The sequence below is a fragment of the Hyla sarda genome, chromosome 10, assembly GCF_029499605.1.
Source record: "Hyla sarda isolate aHylSar1 chromosome 10, aHylSar1.hap1, whole genome shotgun sequence".
Taxonomy (NCBI): Eukaryota; Metazoa; Chordata; class Amphibia; order Anura; family Hylidae; genus Hyla; species Hyla sarda.
The window spans coordinates 7,501,330-7,526,372 of record NC_079198.1 but is presented as its reverse complement, the minus strand read 5'-3'; the positions used below and the strand labels follow the sequence as shown (position 1 = coordinate 7,526,372).

The 25,043-nt window shown below is 43.0% G+C and overlaps 1 protein-coding gene across 1 annotated transcript; it reads right to left on the bottom strand.

The window, feature by feature from the left end:
• Positions 1–9,080: 9,080 nt before the first annotated feature.
• On the bottom strand, positions 9,081–23,145 carry LOC130294258 (zonadhesin-like). The gene is made up of 7 exons (XM_056543854.1): positions 23,109–23,145; positions 14,624–14,656; positions 14,338–14,520; positions 12,155–12,340; positions 11,826–12,005; positions 10,926–11,101; positions 9,081–9,190 (listed from the first exon to the last, which is right to left on the bottom strand). The coding sequence occupies exons 1-7, from the start codon at positions 23,143–23,145 to the stop codon at positions 9,188–9,190; spliced, it is 798 nt and encodes a 265-aa protein (XP_056399829.1). The 3' UTR covers positions 9,081–9,187.
• Between the last annotated feature and the right edge of the window lie 1,898 nt (positions 23,146–25,043).

Below are 25,043 nucleotides of genomic sequence, written 5' to 3'. Positions count from 1 at the left end.
CAGAATCGGCACTCTCATCCCAGAGCGCGTACTCCAACACGAGGAGGACGGCGACATCATTAAGACAGCACCATCTGACTGAGAGATCGCTGCTGGGGGGCTGTTCACAGTGGCGCCCCACAGCTAGTAGCTCCCAAACAAACCATCAGAGCGGGTGAGCGGGACATAGTCCCCACTGTACTTGTGTTCCTCCATGGGATTTGAGTCACTGGACAGAGACCAGAATTGCCGCTTTCCCTTCAGCATTTCCTTATAGACAGGGCTGTGTCTGAGCTCTACAGGCAGTTCTTTCCTCCTCATGGCTTGGTGTTTGCTCTGATATACACTGTCAGCTGTGAGACCTTATATAGACAGGGCTGTGTCTGAGCTCTACAGGCAGTTGTTTTCCCCTCATGGCTTAGTTTTGCTCTGATATAGATTGTCAGCTGTGAGACCTTATATAGACAGGGCTGTGTCTGAGCTCTACAGGCAGTCCTTTCCCTCTCATGGCTTGGTGCTTGCTCTGATATCCATTGTCAGCTATGAGACCTTATACAGACAGGACTGTGTCTGAGCTCTACAGGCAGTCCTTTCCCTCTCATGGCTTGGTGTACATTGTGACCTGTGAGACCTTATATAGACAGGGCTGTGTCTGAGCTCTACAGGCAGTTCTTTACTCCTCATGGCTTGGTGTTTGCTCTGATATACATTGTCAGCTGTGAGACCTTATATAGACAGGACTGTGTCTGAGCTCTACAGGCAGTTCTATCCACCTCATCGCTTGGTGTTTGCTCTGATATACACTGTCAGCTGTGAGACTTTATATAGACAGGGCTGTGTCTGAGCTCTACAGGCAGTTCTTTCCCCCTCCTCATGGCTTCATTTTTGCTCTGATATACATTGTCAGCTGTGAGACCTTATATAGACAGGGCTTTGTCTGAGCTCTACAGGCAGTTCTTTACTCCTCATGGCTTGGTGTTTGCTCTGATATACATTGTGACCTGTGAGACCTTATATAGACAGGGCTGTGTCTGAGCTCTACAGGCAGTTCTATCCACCTCATCGCTTGGTGTTTGCTCTGATATACACTGTCAGCTGTGAGACTTTATATAGACAGGGCTGTGTCTGAGCTCTACAGGCAGTTCTTCCCCCCTCCTCATGGCTTCATTTTTGCTCTGATATACATTGTCAGCTGTGAGACCTTATATAGACAGGGCTGTGTCTGAGCTCAACAGGCAGTTCTTTACTCCTCATGGCTTGGTGTTTGCCCAGCCCCCTCAATGCAAGTCTATGGGAGGGGGCGTGACTGCCGCCACGCCCCCTCCCATAGACTCGCATTGAGGGGGCGGGGGTGCTACGTCATGAATGGGCGGGGCTATGACGTTCCAAACGCTGAGCAGCGGAGTACCCCTTTAAGTTCAGAACGATGGAGGGAAAATAGATTTTATTTTTATTTTAGCACAAGGAGCAACAAGACACAATGTGAACAAAGGGAAAGGGTCTGAGAAGAACAGTGTAGGGAGAGCGTCACAGGAGCGAGACACCTGACTACTTGGGGCAACATGACATTGTCGGCTCTTTACTCGTTGGACGGAGGCCAATATCATCAACCACAGGAGACATCCTGGTGCGGTGCCCACACATAGACACCACATGGCAGCCGGAAATCCACAGCAGCCAAGACATTAGAGCAACTAAAAGAGTGCGCAAAAATATTCAAAAATATAGGGTGGTATAAGATAGGGCGGTATGATATAGGGCAGTATACAATTGGGCCGTATGAGATACTGCAGTATGAAATAGAGTGGTTTGAGATAGGGCAGTATATGAATTTATCCTCTAGGGCAGTGGTCTTCAACCTGCGGACCTCCAGATGTTGCAAAACTACAACTCCCAGCATGCCCGGACAGCCAACGGCTGTCCGGCCATGCTGGGAGTTGTAGTTTTGCAACATCTGGAGGTCCGCAGGTTGAAGACCACTGCTCTAGGGGTTAAATGGGCACTCTCATTAAAAAAAAAAATTTCTATTGTACTCCTTATGGTTAGAGATGAGCGAATTTACAGTAAATTCGATTCGTCACGAACTTCTCGGCTCGGCAGTTGATGACTTTTCCTGCGTAAATTAGTTCAGCTTTCAGGTGCTCCCGTGGGCTGGAAAAGGTGGATACAGTCCTAGGAGACTCTTTCCTAGGAATGTATCCACCTTTTCCAGCCCACCGGAGCACCGGAAAGCTGAACTAATTTATGCAGGATAAGTCATCAACTGCCGAGCCGAGAAGTTCGTGACGAATCGAATTTACTGTAAATTCGCTCATCTCTACTTATGGTAAATAAAAATATATCTAATGTACTTTGTTTTTTAAAAAAAAGAAGGAAGTTTTCTATGATTTATTTATGTTTCAAAAAAATCTGCCACTAGGTGTCTCCCTACTTGTCCAGAGCACATTCCCCCCCCCCCCCCCCATCTGCTGGCCTGGCAGAAGTCCAAAAATCAGCAAATGCTGAAGGGTGTATGTGCAGCCTTAGCCAATCATAACTCATCTCACACTGAACTGCTCTGGGCTGTGTGTAGCAGAGTGAGGGAGGAAGTTCTCCCCGATATGGCTTCAGATGATGTCACAGCCAGCTGGGGAACGCCCCTTCCCAGTCTGTGAATCTGACTGAGACTGAGCTGAAAATACAGAGAAATATCAAGGTAGAAAACTAAAAAATAATCAAAATAAAGGCCGGGGGTGGTTTAACATGATGGGGGCAGTGAACTAGGAGGATTATAAAATGTAATAAGATCATGACAGGTATTCTTTAAAGAGGTACTCCTGTGGAAAACTTTTTTATTTTTTTTTTTTTTTTTTTATCAACTGGTGCCAGAAAGTTATAAAAAAAAAAATCTTTACCCTTCCAGTACTTATCAGCAGCTGTATAGTATAGAGGAAATTATTTTCTTTTTGAATTTCTCTTTTGTCTTGTCCACAGTGCTCTCTGCTGACACCTGATTCCCCTATCAGGAACTGTCCAGAGGAGGAGTTTCCTCTGTAGCATACAGCTGCTAAAAAGTACTGGAAGGGTAAAGATTTTTTTAAAGTAATTTTTTTAAAGTAATTTACAAATCTGTTTAACTTTCTGGCACCAGTTCATTTTAAAAATGAAGTACCCCTTTAAGTGTTTTTAACTTGTCTGGGTCAATATATGTAGTTGCCAATTCATAAAGTGATGTACTTTTTTTTAAATATTTTTGGGGTGTACATTGCTTTAGTGTTTCCCCTTTTTTCCCCTTTTGGTAATACTGATTGTGTTAATATCCGCATCGGAATCTACATGGATTATCTTCCTTATAGAACATTTTCTTCCATTTTCTCTGACCCGGGTTTGTCACCTTATATGTGCAAATGGGGGTCAGACTAGGATGTCACGGATCCCAGGCTGGACATCGTCACACGTCAACTTAAACGAGGAGGCACAACATAGAGTTAAATCAGAATGCCTTTAAAGTGGTACTCCATTGCTCCATGGCATTGGAAACATTTACGACCACGCCCCTAGTGACGGCATGTCACGCCCCCTCAATGCAAGTCTATGGGAGGGGGCGTGGCATCCGCCACGCCCCCTCCCGTAGACTTGCATTGAGGGGGCATGACATGAGGTCACAAGGGGTGTCCCGCACCCAGCATTCGAAACTAAATGTTCCCAATGCTGGGGCAGTGGAATACCTTTAAAGGGGTATTTCTTTTTGAATGCCCTTTTTGTCTTGTCCACAGGTCTCTCTGCTGACACCTCTGTCCGTGTCCGGAACTGTCCAGAGCAGGAGAGGTTTGCAATGGGGATTTTCTCCTGCTCTGTACAGTTCCTGATACTGGCATCAGGTGTCAGCAGAGAGCACTGTGGACAAGACAAAAAAATTCAAAAAGAAAATAATTTCCTCTGTAGCATACAGCTGCTAAAAAGTACTGGAGGGGACTTTTTAATAGAAGTAATTTACAAATCTGTTTAACTTTCTGGCAACAGTTCGATAAAAAAATGTACTGTACTGTATATGGTGACACTGTACTGTACTTTATATGGTGACATGGTGCTGCATATGGTGACACTGTACTGTATATGGTGACACTGTACTGTATATGGTGACACTGTATTGTACTGTATATGGTGACACTGAACTGTACTGTATGTGGTGACACTGTATTGTACTGTATGTGGTGACACTGTACTGTATATGGTGACACTGTACTGTATATGGTGACACTGTACTGTATATGGTGACACTGAACTGTACTGTATATGGTGACACTGTACTGTACTGTATGTGGTGACACTGTACTGTATATGGTGACACTGTACTGTATATGGTGACACTGTACTGTATATGGTGACACTGTACTGTATATAGTGAAACTGTACTGTACTTTATATGGTGACATGGTGCTGCATATGGTGACACTGTACTGTACTGTATATGGTGACACTGTACTGTATATGGTGACACTGTATTGTACTGTATATGGTGACACTGAACTGTACTGTATGTGGTGACACTGTATTGTACTGTATATGGTGACACTGAACTGTACTGTATATGGTGACACTGTACTGTACTGTATGTGGTGACACTGTACTGTATATGGTGACACTGTATTGTACTGTATATGGTGACACTGAACTGTACTGTATATGGTGACATTGTACTGTATATGGTGACACTGTACTGTACTGTATATGGTGACAATGTACTGTATATGGTGACACTAAACTGTACTGTATGTGGTGACACTGTACTGTATATTGTGACATTGTACTTTACTGTATATGGTGACACTGTACTGTATATGGTGACATTGTACTGTACTGTATATGGTGACACTGTACTGTATATGGTGACACTGTACTGTATATGGTGACACTGTACTGTACTGTATATGGTGACATTGTACTGTACTGTATATGGTGACACTGTACTGTATATGGTGACACTGTACTGTATGTGGTGACACTGTACTGTATATGGTGACACTGTACTGTACTGTATATGGTGACACTGTACTGTATATGGTGACACTGTACTGTACTGTATATGTTGACATTGTACTGTATATGGTGACACTGTACTGTATATGGTGACATTGTACTGTATATGGTGACACTGTACTGCATGTGGTGACACTGTACTGTATATGGTGACATTGTACTGTATATGGTGACACTGTACTGTATATGGTGACACTGTACTGTACTGTATATGGTGACACTGTACTGTATATGGTGACACTGTACTGTATATGGTGACACTGAACTGTACTGTATATGGTGACACTGTACTGTACTGTATGTGGTGACACTGTACTGTATATGGTGACACTGTACTGTATATGGTGACACTATACTGTATATGGTGACACTGTACTGTATATAGTGAAACTGTACTGTACTTTATATGGTGACATGGTGCTGCATATGGTGACACTGTACTGTACTGTATATGGTGACACTGTACTGTATATGGTGACACTGTATTGTACTGTATATGGTGACACTGAACTGTACTGTATGTGGTGACACTGTATTGTACTGTATATGGTGACACTGAACTGTACTGTATATGGTGACACTGTACTGTACTGTACTGTATGTGGTGACACTGTACTGTATATGGTGACACTGTATTGTACTGTATATGGTGACACTGAACTGTACTGTATATGGTGACATTGTACTGTATATGGTGACACTGTACTGTACTGTATATGGTGACAATGTACTGTATATGGTGACACTAAACTGTACTGTATGTGGTGACACTGTACTGTATATGGTGACATTGTACTGTACTGTATGTGGTGACACTGTACTGTATATGGTGACACTGTACTGTACTGTATATGGTGACACTGTACTGTATATGGTGACACTGTACTGTACTGTATATGTTGACATTGTACTGTATATGGTGACACTGTACTGTATATGGTGACATTGTACTGTATATGGTGACACTGTACTGCATGTGGTGACACTGTACTGTATATGGTGACATTGTACTGTATATGGTGACACTGTACTGTATATGGTGACACTGTACTGTACTGTATATGGTGACACTGTACTGTATATGGTGACACTGTACTGTACTGTATATGTTGACATTGTACTGTATATGGTGACACTGTACTGTATATGGTGACATTGTACTGTATATGGTGACACTGTACTGTACTTTATATGGTGACACTGTACTGTATATGGTGACACTGTATTGTACTGTATATGGTGACACTGGACTGTATATGGTGACACTGGACTGTATATGGTGACACTGAACTGTACTGTATGTGGTGACACTGTACTGTATATGGTGACACTGTATTGTACTGTATATGGTGACACTGTATTGTATATGGTGACACTGTACTGTATATGGTGACACTGTATTGTACTGTATATGGTGACACTGTATTGTATATGGTGACACTGGACTGTATATGGTGACACTGTATTGTACTGTATGTGGTGACACTGTACTGTATATGGTGACACTGTATTGTACTGTATATGGTGACACTGTATTGTATATGGTGACACTGTACTGTATATGGTGACACTGTACTGTACTTTATATGGTGACACTGTACTGTATATGGTGACACTGTATTGTATATGGTGACACTGGACTGTATATGGTGACACTGTACTGTACTGTATATGGTGACACTGTACTGTATATGGTGACACTGTATTGTACTGTATATGGTGACACTGTATTGTACTGTATATGGTGACATTGTACTGTACTGTATATGGTGACACTGTACTGTATATGGTGACACTGTACTGTACTGTATATGGTGACACTGTACTGTATATGGTGACACTGTACTGTATATGGTGACACTGTACTGTATATGGTGACACTGTACTGTACTGTATATGGTGACACTGTACTGTATATGGTGACACTGTATTGTATATGGTGACACTGTACTGTATATGGTGACACTGTACTGTACTGTGTATGGGGACACTGTACTGTATATGGTGACACTGTACTGTACTGTATGTGGTGACACTGTACTGTATATGGTGACACTGTACTGTATATGGTGACATTGTACTGTATATGGTGACATTGTACTGTACTGTATATGGTGACACTGTACTGTATATGGTGACACTGTACTGTACTGTATATGGTGACAATGTACTGTATATGGTGACACTGTACTGTATATGGTGACACTGTACTGTATTGTATATGGTGACACTGTATTGTACTGTATGTGGTGACACTGTACTGTATATGGTGACAATGTACTGTATATGGTGACACTGTACTGTATATGGTGACACTGTACTGTATTGTATATGGTGACACTGTATTGTACTGTATGTGGTGACACTGTATTGTACTGTATATGGTGACACTGTACTGTATATGGTGACACTGTACTGTATATGGTGACATTGTACTGTACTGTATATGGTGACACTGTACTGTATATAGTGACATTGTACTGTATATGGTGACACTGTACTGTATATGGTGACATTGTACTGTATATGGTGACACTGTACTGTATATGGTGACACTGTACTGTATATGGTGACATTGTACTGTACTGTATATGGTGACACTGTACTGTATATGGTGACATTGTACTGTATAAGTTGACATTGTACTGTATATGGTGACACTGTACTGTGCTGTATATGGGGACACTGTACTGTACTGTATGTAGTGACACTGTACTGTATATTGTGACATTTACTGTACTGTATATGGTGACACTGTATTGTACTGTATATGGTGACACTGTATTGTACTGTATATGGTGACATTGTACTGTACTGTATATGGTGACATTGTACTGTACTGTATATGGTGACACTGTACTGTATATAGTGACATTGTACTGTATATGGTGACACTGTACTGTATATGGTGACATTGTACTGTATATGGTGACACTGTACTGTATATGGTGACACTGTACTGTATATGGTGACATTGTACTGTACTGTATATGGTGACACTGTACTGTATATGGTGACATTGTACTGTATAAGTTGACATTGTACTGTATATGGTGACACTGTACTGTGCTGTATATGGGGACACTGTACTGTACTGTATGTAGTGACACTGTACTGTATATTGTGACATTTACTGTACTGTATATGGTGACACTGTATTGTACTGTATATGGTGACACTGTATTGTACTGTATATGGTGACATTGTACTGTACTGTATATGGTGACACTGTACTGTATATGGTGACACTGTACTGTATATGGTGACATTTACTGTACTGTATATGGTGACACTGTACTGTATATGGTGACACTGTACTGTACTGTATATGGTGACACTATACTGTATATGGTGACATTGTACTGTACTGTATATGGTGACACTGTACTGTATATGGTGACATTGTACTGTACTGTATATGGTGACACTGTACTGTATATGGTGACACTGTACTGTACTGAATATGGTGACACTGTACTGTATATGGTGACACTGTATTGTATATGGTGACACTGTACTGTATATGGTGACACTGTACTGTACTGTGTATGGGGACACTGTACTGTATATGGTGACACTGTACTGTACTGTATGTGGTGACACTGTACTGTATATGGTGACACTGTACTGTATATGGTGACACTGTACTGTACTGTATATGGTGACACTGTACTGTATATGGTGACATTGTACTGTACTGTATATGGTGACACTGTACTGTATATGGTGACACTGTACTGTATATGGTGACATTGTACTGTATATGGTGACATTGTACTGTACTGTATATGGTGACACTGTACTGTATATGGTGACACTGTACTGTACTGTATATGGTGACAATGTACTGTATATGGTGACACTGTACTGTATATGGTGACACTGTACTGTATTGTATATGGTGACACTGTATTGTACTGTATGTGGTGAAAACTTGTCACAAGAATTGGTGATGACCAATGCCAAGGTAAAAGCGGTTTCTTACTTTTATTATTATTGTTACAGCGTTTTATATCATTTTATTGGTGATATGGATCACATAATAGTTGACTTACAACCAAAGTTATATTCGATATACAACACAATTTTCTGCTAGTTCCCGGTGAATGTAGCTGATTGACGGTAGTGAAGGGTTTTGTCTGCTCGGTATTTCGAGACGTCTTCGTTTAGCCATAATTCAGGTCTAGGATTACTAAAAAGATAAAAGTAAAAAATAAAGGCAAAATGTTAGATTAAAGGGGTACTGCCCCGGTGTTCTGAACATTTTGTTCTGAACGATGGGTGCGGGCTGCGGGGGTCATAACTTCACAACCTCGCCCCCTTGTGACATCACACCACGCCCCCTCAATGTAAGTCTACCGTAGACTTGCATTGAGGGAGCGTGGTCGTGACGTCACGACCCCCGCAACCATGCACCCAGCTTTTGGAAAAAAATGTTCTGAACCCTAGGGCAGTGGAGTACCCTTTTAAGTGTAAAAACCAATTGCTACGTAGACAACACCCTCAAATGTGTCCCGAAGACAAAACAGGTGGGTGGCACAGTGGGTCCACACACTTTGCTCTTTACACATAGTCACAATTTCCTACCATTTATATCTTTTTGTACTATTTCACCATGTGCAGATCTATGAGGTGCCCTCATTTTATTTATAATTCTCCTCTGAGGCCCATTAGAAGCATTTACAGGTTGTGATAAGAAAATTCACCACTCAGCTAAACTACTTTACATATCCCCATTAAATAGGTTGTCCAACAAAAGAAACCTGTGAGTGATGTCAAAAAGTATAATAAAGTACCTTACTGATATAATGTTATTATGCATAGATCTTCCATATCAGCTGAGCTGTCTAGCTTGAATGCTCCCCTCCTGTCTGCTCAGGACGAGACCATGGATGTGTAGAGGGGAGCTCATATTACTGTTCATTAAATTTTGAGGCAGCAGGAAACCTTTCTTAAAGAGGTTATCCAGGAATAGAAAAACACAGCTAATTACTTTTAAACACAACTTGGCTCCTTTCGCTTTAATGGAACTGAGCTGCAGAACCACACCCAACCTGGAGACAGACGGGGAGCGTTTAAAAAAATAAAAAAAAAGATAGTAGCTCTGCTTTTCTATTCCTGGATAACCCTTTTAAATAAGGAGCCTGTTCCTAAGGAAACTTTTGTGAATGAGAAATGCTCCTGCTAGTGGGCAGTAATATGAGTTCCCCTTTTTCACATAATTGGTCTAGTTCTCAGCTGACAGGAGGGGAGGGGGAGCAGGGAAGAGAGTTTTTGCTTTCAGAGAGTGTGACGGGAGGTCACAGCTACAAGCCAGACAGCATAGCTGCTAATGGAGATATCTGTGCAGTATGGCTAATAACATTATATTAGTAAAATGCTTTATTATACTTTTTGATGCAATACACAGGTTGTTTCTTTTGCCAGACAGCATAGCTGATTTAAATGTGTAATGTTTTGGTGGACTCGACCCATTACATGGTTGCCTATTTGTTCATATGGGCTTCATGTAATACTACAGTTCCCCAGAAGAGGTCGTCGTTACAGGGGAGATGAGTGGCCGTGGAGAGTATTACCAGAGGTTGTTGGAGGTAGAGCAGCTCTCCATTAGGCAGCCTTTATAGTGCAAATAGATATTCTAGTGCCATTCAACCATAAGACTGAAATAATTCTACTAAAAACATGACCTTCGATGCACTTTAATGGGCACTGCCATTTGCAAAAACTGAGATGTGAGGGCAAGCAAGGAACCACCCCCTCCTCCTCAGTGAACTGCATATAGTGTCAGCAAGATAAACAAAGGAATTAGGAGCCTTAAAAAGGATGAAAACCCAAATTTAAGCACATGAACAGGATCAGCACCAGGTAAGCATAAGCCTGGAGCATTTTGTTTTTTTTTAATCTCCTGACAGGTACACAGGACTTACATGAGGAAGCAAAGGACATTCTTCTCGCGTGATGCAATGTCCAGCATAAAAAACCAAGTTTTTGTCTTTACATATGCAGCCTTGTATGCATTTTTTCTTACAGTCACTTTCAGGAAAGCAGTGCGCCTTGCACGGAACACATTTTTTCCACTTGGTTTCTTTAGGACAGGATTCAACTATAATAATAATAAACCACAAAATAAATCATTTGATTGTTAGATCTATATTATTATTCTTTTTTTAACAATTACATTTTTTTTTTAAAATAATAACAAATAGAGTTGAGCGAACTTACAGTAAATTCGATTCGTCACAAACTTCTCGGCTCGGCAGTTTATGACTTTAGCCTACATAAATTAGTTCAGCTTTCAGGTGCTCCGATGGGCTGGAAAAAGTGTATACAGTCCTAGGAGAGAGTCTCCTGCCCACCGGAGCACCTGAAAGCTGAACTAATTTATGCAGGCTAAAGTCAGCAACCGCCGAGCCGATAAGTTTGTGACGGATCAAATTTACAGTAAGTTCGCTCATCCCTAATAATAAACTATAGTAATAATAAATTTAAAAAATGATTAAAAACACTGATATTTCACAGCTGCTACTAGAGATGAGCGAACTTACAGTAAATTCGATTCGTCACGAACTTCTCGGCTCGGCAGTTGATGACTTTTCCTGCATAAATTAGTTCAGCTTTCAGGTGCTCCGGTGGGCTGGAAAATGTGGATACAGTCCTAGGAAAGAGTCTCCTAGGACTGTATCCACCTTTTCCAGCCCACGGAGCACCTGAAAGCTGAACTAATTTATGCAGGATAAGTCATCAACTGCCGAGCCGAGAAGTTCGTGACGAATCGAATTTACTGTAAGTTCGCTCATCTCTAGCTGCTACCAATAAAAATGCCTTACCAAAAGAAAATTCCTGTGGACACCCTGATTTATGGACACATTTCCCATAATGCATCAGAAACCCTTCCTTACATACGCATCCCATCCTGCACTTCTTTATACATTTTTGTCCATGGATCGGACAATAATCTTCACAATCTGAACAGAATTTATGCTGCATGTGGTCTGGACAGTTTCCATCTAAAATGAAAACAAACAAACAAATGAATACATAAATAAATAGATAAATAAACTAAATAAATAAATACAAATAAATACATGAATAAGACTCAAGGTGGAGCCCCAGCCTCACTGGGTCCCACTGCTCAACCAGTAATAACGTTTCTTACCCTGCTGGCGATAAGGGCACTGAGAACGAGGAAAGCAGGCGCCATTATGAAGGAAATAGCCCTCAATTTTACACTTGCAACCTCTCTGACATGAAGTTGTACATTTCTTATTATTAATAGGACATTCTGCCTGACAGCCTGTGCAGTTAGATTCTTCTGTATCCCGTGGGCAGGAAAGGATGGGACCTGTGTTCGGTGGTAAAAAAAATAAAATAAAAAAAGGTTAAATGTTAAATTAATTTCTACATACAACAATACAACTAAATATTAATTGTTTAGATGTAGGTGGAGCAGTGATGTTGATGAATCTATGGCTCTATGGATGGAGCAGTGTTGTTGGTGAATTTGTGGCTGTATGGGTGAAGCAGTGCTGTTAGTGAATTTGTGGCTGTATGGGTGAAGCAGTGCTGTTAGTGAGTCTGTGGCTGTGTGGGTGAAGCAGTGCTGTTAGTGAGTCTGTGGCTGTACTGGTGAAGCAGTGCTGTTAGTGAGTCTGTGGCTGTATGGGTGAAGCAGTGCTGTTAGTGAGTCTGTGGCTGTACTGGTGAAGCAGTGCTGTTAGTGAGTCTGTGGCTGTATGGGTGAAGCAGTGCCGTTAGTGAGTCTGTGGCTGTGTGGGTGAAGCAGTGCCGTTAGTGAGTCTGTGGCTGTGTGGGTGAAGCAGTGCTGTTAGTGAGTCTGTGGCTGTGTGGGGGAAGTAAAGCTGTTAGTGAAGCTGTGGCTCCATGGGTGAAGGAGTGCTGTTAGTGAGTCTGTGGGTGAAGCAGTGCTGTTAAGGAGTCTGGCTGTATGGGTCAAGCAGTGCTGTTAGTGAGTCTGTGGCTGTGTGGGTGAAGCAGGGCTGTTAGTGAGTCGGTGGCTGTATGGGTGAAGCAGTGCTGTTATTGAGTCTGTAGCTGTGTGGGTGAAGCAGTGCTTTTGTGAGTCTGTGGCTGTACTGGTGAAGCAGGGCTGTTAGTGAATTTTTGGCTGTATGGGTGAAGCAGTGCTGTAAGTGAGTCCTTGGCTGAGTAGGTGAAGCAGTGCTGTTAGTGAGTCTGTGGCTGTATGGGTGAAGCAGTGCTGTTATTGAGTCTGTGGCTGCATGGATGAAGCAGTGCTGTAAGTGAGTCTGTGGCTGTGTGGGTGAAGCAGTGCTGTTAGTGAGTCTGTGGCTGTATGGGTGAAGCAGTGCTGTTAGTGAGTCTGTGGCTGTATGGGTGAAGCAGTGCTGTTAGTGAGTCTGTGGGTGTATGGATGAAGCAGTGCTGTTAGTGATTCTGTGGCTCTATGGGTGAAGCAGTGCTGTTAGTGAGTCTGTGGCTGTACTGGTGAAGCAGTGCTGTTAGTGAGTCTGTGGCTGTACTGGTGAAGTAGTGCTGTTAGTGAGTCTGTGGCTGTATGGGTGAAGCAGTGCTGTTAGTGAGTCTGTGGCTGTATGGGTGAAGCAGTGCTGTTAGTGAGTCTGTGGCTGTACTGGTGAAGCAGTGCTGTTAGTGAGTCTGTGGCTGTACTGGTGAAGTAGTGCTGTTAGTGAGTCTGTGGCTGTACTGGTGAAGTAGTGCTGTTAGTGAGTCTGTGGCTGTATGGGTGAAGCAGTGCTGTTAGTGAGTCTGTGACTGTACTGGTGAAGCAGTGCTGTTAGTGAGTCTGTGGCTGTACTGGTGAAGTAGTGCTGTTAGTGAGTCTGTGGCTGTATGGGTGAAGCAGTGCTGTTAGTGAGTCTGTGACTGTACTGGTGAAGCAGTGCTGTTAGTGAGTCTGTGACTGTACTGGTGAAGCAGTGCTGTTAGTGAGTCTGTGACTGTACTGGTGAAGCAGTGCTGTTAGTGAGTCTGTGACTGTACTGGTGAAGTAGTGCTGTTAGTGAGTCTGTGGCTGTATGGGTGAAGCAGTGCTGTTAGTGAGTCTGTGACTGTACTGGTGAAGCAGTGCTGTTAGTGAGTCTGTGGCTGTACTGGTGAAGCAGTGCTGTTAGTGAGTCTGTGACTGTACTGGTGAAGCAGTGCTGTTAGTGAGTCTGTGGCTGTACTGGTGAAGTAGTGCTGTTAGTGATTTTTTGGCTGTGTGGGTGAAGCAGTGCTGTAAGTGAGTCTGTGGCTCTATGGGTGAAGCAGAGCTGTTAGCGAGTCTGTGGTTGTACAGGTGAAATAGTGTATCTGTGGCTCGATTGGTAAGACTGTACTGTACTGTACTGCACGTACCTGGCTTACTGACCTCAGAGGGGCATTGGTCAGCAGGAATACAGGTGTTATTATAGAGCTTATACCCCTCCGCTGTACACACACAGCCTTTCTTACATACTGCTGTACACAATATGTTTTTCGGTTGACAATAGTCATCACAGTTGGAGCATGTGGACCATTTGGCTCCAGGGGGACAGAACTCTACAAGTAACAGAGAAGTAAGAATCAATATATAGACACAATGATTTAGAGTCACATATTTCTTGTGTACATTTTGGCATTAATAAATTGTGTTTAGTCTTACGTGAAATAGATTTCGGGTTTACATTGGTGAAACCTGTAATAAAAACAAAGAAACAAAAACATATTTTTTTATACATTATGGGTAGATAGATATGAGATATGAGATAGATAGATAGATATGAGATAGATAGATATGAGATAGATAGATAGATAGATAGATAGATATGAGATAGATAGATATGAGATAGATAGATATGAGATAGATATGAGATAGATAGATAGATAGATATGAGATAGATACGAGCAAGATGGATATGAGATAGATAGATATGAGATAGATAGATAGATATTGGATAGATAGATAGATATGAGATAGATAGATATGAGATAGATAGATAGATAGAAATGAGATAGATAGATATGAGATAGATAGATATGAGATAGATATGAGATAGATAGATATGAGATAGATAGATAGATAGATAGATATTAGATAGATAGATATTAGATAGATAGATAGATAGATAGATATGAGATAGATACATGAGATAGATAGATAGATAGATAGATAGATAGATAGATAGATATGAGATAGATAGATATGAGATAGATAGATAGATAGATATTAGATAGATAGATATTAGATAGATAGATAGATAGATAGATAGATATGAGATAGATACATGAGATAGATAGATAGATAGATAGATAGATATGAGATAGATAGATAGATAGATAGATATGAGATAGATAGATAGATATGAGATAGATAGATAGATATGAGATAGATAGATAGATATGAGAAAGATGGATAGATTGATATGAGATAGATAGATATGAGATAGATATATAGCTAGATATGAGATAGATAGATAGATCGATATGAGATACATAGATATGAGATAGATAGATATGAGATATGAGAAAGATAGATAGATATGAGATATAAATTAGCAAACTTTTCAAAGTTAAGTTTGCCGAACCGGCAGAGAAATAAGCCTCAAAACACATCTATAAGACTGCTAGAAATGTATTCAAGTAGTTAAATGTTAATGTTAACGTTAGAGCAACATGCGGTAACCCATGGCAACTTATAGCTTGTTTTATGCGCTTGTGGATTTTGTATGTTTATTAACACTAAAGTAAATAAGCATAAAGTATTCCTGGCTGTTGGCAGATGTCTGCCAGTGTTACAATGCACACAGAGCTATCAGAAGACACCATGGGGTTTTCCCTTTTTGGGAGTTGCAACAGGATTGGTGCCAAAAAAATGAAGAATAAAGAGGTTTTGTATGAAAATCTGAAAAAATTATCCCTGCGTAGGCCTGGCTGGTAGCAGTAAGACTGATGGTATTTGTAGAAGCCAGCAAACACCAGGCAGTGCCTGGGAGTTGAAGCCAGCAAAAATTACAGCAGGCAGCGGTGGACTAGTGGGACTTTTAGTAGCCAGCGGACAACAGAAAATGGCAGACCGGTGGGGATTGTAGCAGCCAGAGGAAAGCAGGCAGTTGCTGACTGGAGGGAGTTATAGTAGCCAGCGGACAGGGCAGCAGGCAGTGGTGGACTAGTGGGAGTCGTAGCCAGCTGACAGCAGGCAGTGGTGGACTGGTGGGGGTAGTAGTAGCCAGTATACAGCAGACAGTGGTGGACTGGTGGGGGTAGTAGTAGCCAGTATACAGCAGACAGTGGTGGACTAATGGGATTTGTAGTAGCCAGCATACGGCAAGCAGTGGTGGACTGGTGGTAGTTGTAGTAGCCAGCATACGGCAAGCAGTGGTGGACTGGTGGTAGTTGTAGTAGCCAGCTTACAGCTGGCAGACAATCTCTTTCAAGTAGGGGTAATGCCGCCTGCTGAGCTGAACACTTTCTAATGCTAGTAGTAGTGGTAGCTGTAGCCAGCAGACAGCAGGCATCGGTGAACTAAGTCGGACCTTGGCTATGCCTTATTTTCTTTTTGTAGAGATGGCACTGTGCCTTATTTTCTCTCTGCAGATGCGGCACTGGGCCTGGTTTCCTACATCTGGTAACATAGTAAAGAATTTCCTAAGGGTAGATACGATAAATAGCTTGGTTCATCACCAACCGACTGAGCCTCTGTTCTAGAAGGTTTTTTCCTCAAGCCTTCAGATGCAGCACAAGTGTCACCGTCACCTACTCCTGATCTGCTCAGACCAAAAGGTCCGCTGACATCCCCACCACTCCTTATGTAATCATGGTCTCCTTGTTCCCCCTCGGCACATCCACCATGATGCCCCACAGTATCCCCACCACGCCTACCACCACGTTTACATCCACTAGTGCTATGCTGGGCCACTGCATTCCCCTCCACCACCTCGGTAACACGCTCCGAAGGCGGATCGTGACACAACTCCTCCTTGTGGCTCATGCTATGTGTTAATATAATAAAGGATTGGGAGCCGGTGAGAGAATATAATAATACAGAGGTGTCACAGACACAAATATATCCCGAATATGGAGTCATCAAAAAGGGCGGCAGCTGAAGAGACTGAAAGAAACAGAGTAAGAAAACAAGAAGCCCCTGTCCTAGCAAGTTACTACCAACCACAGTAAGCAGAGTAATAGAGTGGGTCCCGGAATGCCGTCACCCTAACACGTGTTTTGGTTCACATGACCTTCTTCCAGGGTGACTACATTTCAAACTCCCAAATGTTCTGACCCCTCAGGCTAATGCAGGACCAAAGGCGTGCGCTGCCTGGGCACACCCTAATCAAGCCCAGGGAGGGGGGATCCGCGGCCGCCACTGAGCAGCCCGCGGGGGGCCCCCCGACACACTCTGGACATCCCTGTGTCCCAAATGATCTTTTCGGGACACAAAGATGTCTCGGTTACCTTTCTATGGCGGGCCCCCGCATTAACTTTATAAACGCAGGGGCCGCCGGGAGGTAGTGCACGCAGGGATGTCACTGACGGAGGAGCGGAGCATTGACGAGGAGGACGCACGCCGGCCGCCATGGTAAGTCACCAGCAACAGCTGGCAGCACGTCATCTTAAGTGACACCTAATGTGGGGGAACTTTACTGCACCTAATGTGGGGGAACTATACTGCACCTAATGTGGGGGAGCTATACTGCACCTAATATGGGAGAACTGTACTGCACCTAATGTTGGGGAACTATACTGCACCTAATGTGGGGGTACTGTACTGCACCTAATGTTGGGGAACTATACTGCGCCTAATGTGGGGGTACTGTACTGCACCTAATATGGGGGAACTATACTGCCAACCTAATGTGGGGGAACTATACTGCACCTAATGTGGGGGGCTGTACTGCACCTAATGTGGGGGAACTGTACTGGTTCAGAATACTTCCCTCACATTAGGTGCAGTACAGCCCCCCCCCCACATTAGGTGCTGTACAGTTCCCCCACATTAGGCGCAGTAGAGTTCCCCCACATTAGGTGCAGTACAGTTCCCCCACATTAGGTGCAGTACAGTTCCCCCACGTTAGGTGCAGTACAGTTCCCCCAAATTAGGTACAGTACAGTTCCCCAACATTAGGTTGACAGTACAGTTCCCCCACATTAGTTGCAGTACAGGTCCCCCACATTGGGTGCAGTACAGTTCCCCCACATTAGGTGCAGTACAGTTCCTCCACATTAGGTTGGCAGTATAGTTCCTCCACATTAGGTGCAGTACAGTCCCCCCACATTGAGTGCAGTACAGTTCCCCCACATTAGGTGCAGTACAGTTCCCCAACATTAGGTGCAGTATAGTTCCCCCACATTAGGTGCAGTACAGTTCCCCCACATTAGGTGGCACCTAATGTGGGGGAACTGTACTGTACCTAATGTGGGGGAACGTTACTGCACCTAATGTGGGGGAAATCATACTGCACCTAATGTGGGGCAACTATACTGCCAACCTAATGTGGGGGAACTATACTGCACCTAATGTGGGGGAACTGTACTGCACCTAATGTGGGGGAACTGTACTGGTTCAGAATAGTTCCCCCACATTAGTTGCAGTACAGCTCCCCCACATTAGGTGCAGTACAGTTCCCCCACATTAGGCGCAGTACAGTTCCCCCACATTAGGTGCAGTACAGTTCCCCCACATTAGGTGCAGTACAGTTCCCCACATTAGGTGCAGTACAGTTCACCCACATTAGGTGCAGTACAGTTCCCCCCACATTAGGTTGGCAGTACAGTTCCCCCGCATTAGGTGCAGTACAGTTCCCCCACATTAGGTGCAGTACAGTTCCCCCACATTAGGTGCAGTACAGTTCCCCCACATTAGGTTGGCAGTATAGTTCCCCCACATTAGGTGCAGTACAGTTCCCCCACATTAGGTGCAGTACAGTTGCCCCACATTAGGTGCAGTACAGTTCCCCCACATTAGGTGCAGTACAGTTCCCCCACATTAAGTGCCACCTAATGTGGGGGAACTGTACTGTACCTAATGTGGGGGAACATTACTGCACCTAATGTGGGGGAACTGTACTGCACCTAATGTGGGGGAACTATACTGCACCTAATGTGGGGGAACTATACTTCACCTAATGTGGGGGATTAATACTGCACCCAATGTGGGGTAACTGTACTGCACCTAATGTGGGGAACTATACTGCACCTAATGTGGGGGAACTATACTGCACCCAATTTGGGGAACTATACTGCACCTAATGTGGGGGAACTGTACTGTACCTAATGTGGGGGGACGTTACTGCACCTAATGCGGGGGAATCATACTGCACCTAATGTGGGGCAACTATACTGCCAACCTAATGTGGGGGAACTATACTGCACCTAATGTGGGGGAACTGTACTGCACCTAATGTGGGGGAACTGTACTGGTTCAGAATAGTTCCCCCACATTAGGTGTAGTACAGCTCCCCCACATTAGGTGCAGTACAGTTCCCCCCACATTAGGTTGGCAGTACAGTTCCCCCGCATTAGGTGCAGTACAGTTCCCCCACATTAGGTGCAGTACAGTTCCCCCACATTAGGTGCAGTACAGTTCCCCCACATTAGGTTGGCAGTATAGTTCCCCCACATTAGGTGCAGTACAGTTCCCCCACATTAGGTGCAGTACAGTTGCCCCACATTAGGTGCAGTACAGTTCCCCCACATTAGGTGCAGTACAGTTCCCCCACATTAAGTGCCACCTAATGTGGGGGAACTGTACTGTACCTAATGTGGGGGAACATTACTGCACCTAATGTGGGGGAACTGTACTGCACCTAATGTGGGGGAACTGTACTGCGCCTAATGTGGGGTAACTGTACTGCACCTAATGTGGGGAACTATACTGCACCTAATGTGGGGGAACTATACTGCACCCAATTTGGGGAACTATACTGCACCTAATGTGGGGGAACTGTACTGTACCTAATGTGGGGGGACGTTACTGCACCTAATGCGGGGGAATCATACTGCACCTAATGTGGGGCAACTATACTGCCAACCTAATGTGGGGGAACTATACTGCACCTAATGTGGGGGAACTGTACTGCACCTAATGTGGGGGAACTGTACTGGTTCAGAATAGTTCCCCCACATTAGGTGTAGTACAGCTCCCCCACATTAGGTGCAGTACAGTTCCCCCACATTAGGCGCAGTACAGTTCCCCCACATTAGGTGCAGTACAGTTCCCCCACATTAGGTGCAGTACAGTTCCCCCACATTAGGTGCAGTACAGTTCCCCCACATTAGGTGCAGTACAGTTCCCCCCGCATTAGGTTGGCAGTATAGTTCCCCCACATTAGGTGCAGTACAGTTCCCCCACATTAGGTGCAGTACAGTTCCCCCACATTAGGTGCAGTACAGTTCCCCCACATTAGGTGCAGTACAGTTCCCCCACATTAGGTGCCACCTAATGTGGGGGAACTGTACTGTACCTAATGTGGGGGAACATTACTGCACCTAATGTGGGGGAACTGTACTGCACCTAATGTGGGGGAACTGTACTGTACCTAATGTGGGGGAACATTACTGCACCTAATGTGGGGGAACTGTACTGCACCTAATGTGGGGGAACTATACTGCACCTAATGTGGGGGAACTGTACTGCACCTAATGTGGGGGAACTATACTGCACCTAATTTGGGGAACTATACTGCACCTAATGTGAGGGTAATGTGGGGGAACTGTACTGCCAACCTAATGTGGGGGAACTGTACTGCACCTAATGTGGGGGAACTGTACTGCCAACCTAATGTGGGGGAACTGTACTGCACCTAATGTGGGGGAACTGTACTGCACCTAATGTGGGGGAACTGTACTGCACCTAATGTGGGGGAACTGTACTGCACCTAATGTGGGGAACTATACTGCACCTAATGTGGGGGAACTATACTGCACCTAATTTGGGGAACTATACTGCACCTAATGTGAGGGTAATGTGGGGGAACTGTACTGCCAACCTAATGTGGGGGAACTGTACTGCACCTAATGTGGGGGAACTGTACTGCCAACCTAATGTGGGGGACCTGTACTGCACCTAATGTGGGGGAACTGTACTGCACCTAATGTGGGGGAACTGTACTGCACCTAATGTGGGGGAACTGTACTGCCAACCTAATGTAGGGGAACTGTACTGCACCTAATGTGGGGAGAACTATACTGCCAACCTAATGTGGGGGAACTATACTGCCAACCTAATGTGGGGGAACTGTACTCCACCTAATGTGGGGGAACTGTACTGCACCTAATGTGGGGAGAACTGTACTGCCAACCTAATGTTGGGGAACTATACTGGCAACCTAAAGTGGGGAACTGTACTGCACCTAATGTGGGGGGACTGTACTGCACCTAATGTGGGGAGAACTGTACTGCCAACCTAATGTTGGGGAACTATACTGGCAACCTAAAGTGGGGAACTGTACTGCACCTAATGTGGGGGGACTGTACTGCACCTAATGTGGGGAGAACTGTACTGCCAACCTAATGTGGGGGAACTATACTGGCAACCTAATGGGGGGGACTTATACTGCACCTTTATGAGTGCATGAGTGCGATCCAAACGTACAAAAACAGCTTTATTCACCCAATAGTGAAACAACGTTTCACCCTTCTCAATGCTTGAGAAAGACCCCATTGAGAAGGTTGAAACATTGCTTCACTATTGGGTGAATAAAGCTGTTTTTGTACGTTTGGACGGCTGGAGTGCCGCCCTATTTTTTCTTGGATATATATATATACATACACGCACGCCTTTGGGGTGCACACTCTAATGCAATAGGCTGCGCACGCCTATGTGCAGGACCAATGAAATGGCAAAGATATAGTGTGCTGAAGGACTGCCCCTGTACGTACTTTGGCACATGTTTTTTGCGGGCGGATCCAAGCGGTCAATTTGAGAGTCAGCGTCTCATGTGACCTTCACATGAGAAAATCACATGATCGGGCCACATCGAGATGCATCACTGGAACGTCAGGCCGGATTAGCGCCGGGTGATCGTTCACAAGAACAGAGCAGTGGATCATTACAAACACAGCGGCCACTAGAGGTATAGACCATAATAGAAAGAGCACTGTAGAGGTACAAACTACCTGGTGCAAGAGCGGCATCTACTGGCAGTGCATATAAGTGGAATAACAGATATACAACAGATACAGATAACATATAAAACAGATCAAATACAAAAAAAACACATGCAAAAAATAATAAATTAATAAATAAATATTTAATTCGTAAATTACGGAAGTTTAACAATATTATTCTAATGATAACAATATATTTGTATTACAGGGGTATGTAAGATTAAAATAGATAATATGTAATGTATAAAAGAACATACATTAAATATTATTCATTTTGATCTAACATATAACCAATATTAATTGGTTCCACGACAACCATTGTATGTTGAAACCATTGTATGTTGAAACCATAACTCTATGGAAACCTGGTAATTGGTTCTAAAGCCCCAAAATGTCATCCAAAAATAGGAAAAAGTGAGGGTTAAAGATAAATAAGTAGATAACTAATATAGATAAAGCAAATCCTTATATATAAAAGTAAGAAAGATCTGGGAGCTGTAAATCACTCTCTGTTTGAGTGTTTCCCAACCAGGGTGCCTCCAGCTGTTGCAAAACTACAACTCCCAGCATGCCCTCCCTGTACTGTAGGGGGTGCTACCAGACACCAGTCAGTGCATGCACTTAAGGAATATAGTGGTTTTACGATTGGTCGGTTCTTCCAGCCATTTACATGTTTCACAGATCTGGACTGTCTGTGGTATTGTATGTTGAGTCTGGTTTCAAGTTACATTAGTCCAGAAAAGACCATTGTATGTTGAAACTATTGTATGTTAAGGCCATTGTAAGTTGAGGGATCACTGTATATATATATATATATATATATATATATATATATATATATATATTTTTTTTTTTTTTTATTAGATTAAAACTGTTACACTTCAGACTCTTTTTCTCCTAAGAAGACCTCAAATAAGTCAACCAGTCCACAAGGATCATACTATGCCCCGAAACTACACAACCCCTGGAAGACAGTGAGAACTTTAACTTGATGATGCTGCTGCTACTACCACCAGGCTCCTGGCTGCTGCTGCTACCCTTACTGGTGCTGCCACCAAAATTCTTACTGGCAAAGGACATGGCACGGGTGTTCTGCCTTCTACCCCATCCAACAATTCCTTTACCAGACATATATATTTATTTATTTTAATTGAAAAAAGCCCACTTTCTACTGCCAGGAGCTCACACAATGTGATTAAGGGGAAACGTATGATACACAGCTTTTTTAAGCTCGGAATTAGTTTTTTAAGGGCAGGAGGAGTGTTAGGTGTTGTTATGGAATATAATCTGAGTTAGGTAACAAATATGGTTTGATGACAGGTACTCCTTAAATGGTTGTTTCACAATCAATCTTAACCATTTTAACTGCGTAGTTATGTTAAATTCAAGTCGAAATACTATGGGGGAGATTTATCAACACCTGTCCAGAGGAAAAGTTGCTGAGTTGCCCATAGCAACCAATCAGATCGCTGCTTTCATTTTCGAGAGGTCTTTTCAAATATCAAAGAAGCGATCTGATTGGTTGCTATGGGCAACTCAGCAACGTATCCTCTGCACAGGTTTTGATAAATCTCCCCCTATGTGTTTCATTAAACCCAGAAAATACACCTAACTTACTTGTCTTTTATACGTCCACAACCCTTTTACTATGTATTTATGCTAAAATACAGGACAGCCCACTGCTTTGCTCAATTTGCTTGATATTTATAATGTAATCGTTTTTATGATCTCGTTCACTGCTGGCTGGGATTTGTAGTGCATCAACTGTATTACAGGTGACAGGAGGCCAATGTCTGAGGCCAGTCTACTCAACAATGCTTTGCTGGGCTTGTTATGTGACAGCTTTTATGGGCTGGTTCACTGCTGACTGGGATTTGTAGTGCACCAACTGTACTGCAGGTGACCGGAGGCCAATGTCTGGGGTCAGTCCACTGATTAATGCTTTGCTCAGCTTGCTTTGAAATTGTATAGGATTTGTGAATGTTTTCAGGGATCTATAGTCCCTGCTAAATGCTTTTTATCTCCAAAATAATGGCCACAATGGAGTTCATGGGACTTTATCAGCCTCTTAAACCCATCCCTGTGCTTTGTCCTATTGGCCTATTGGATAATCTGGAATCACGTGACCTTACTGAAATCTGCAAGGTATACTGGGCTACCCTGACCTCGTCTCCTCCTCTTATTCAGGCGCCAAATCGCCATATGTTCCTTATCCCTTTTGCTATTATTACCGCCATTGCCTAGTTCACACGAGCTAAACCTGGTAATATTTGAAAGTTTGCGCAAGATAGATAGACAGATAGATAGATATGATATAGATAGATATGAGAAAGATAGAAATGAGATAGATAGATATGAGATAGATATGAGATAGATATGAGATAGATAGATAGATAGATAGATATGAGATATATAGATAGTTAGATAATAGATAGATATGATATAGATAGATAGATATGAGATAGATAGATAGATAGATAGATATAAGATAGATAGATATGAGATAGATATGAGATAGATAGATATTATATAGATAGATAGATATGCTATAGATAGATAGATAGATATGAGATAGATATGAGATAGATATGAGATAGATAGATATGAGATAGATATGAGATAGATAGATATGAGATAGATAGATATGAGATAGATAGATAGATATGAGATAGATAGATAGATATGAGATAGATATGAGATAGATATGAGATAGATCGATAAAGTAGAAAAAATCGCAGCACACAAAAAGGTGTCTTCAGTGCAAAAATGTGCTATTTATTCCATCTTTAACAAGGTATACCAAAAAGTGCATCGTTTCGGTAGTCTCACACCACCATCTTCAGATTACCGAAACGTTGCACTTTTTTGTATACCTTGTTAAAGATGGAATAAATAGCACATTTTTGCACTGAAGACACCTTTTTGTGTGCTGCGATTTTTTCTACTATATTGAAGTTGGAGTACCTAGCCAAGCCTCC

Coding starts and splice junctions, on each gene's coding strand:
- LOC130294258 (XM_056543854.1), bottom strand. CDS start 23,145: ATGTCCTTTGCCAGTAAGAATTTTGGTGGCAGCACCA. Junction 12,006..12,154: donor GTGCCCTTATCGCCAGCAGG/GTAAGAAACGTT, acceptor TTTTCATTTTAG/ATGGAAACTGTCCAGACCAC. Junction 11,102..11,825: donor TCCACAGGAATTTTCTTTTG/GTAAGGCATTTT, acceptor TTATTATTATAG/TTGAATCCTGTCCTAAAGAA.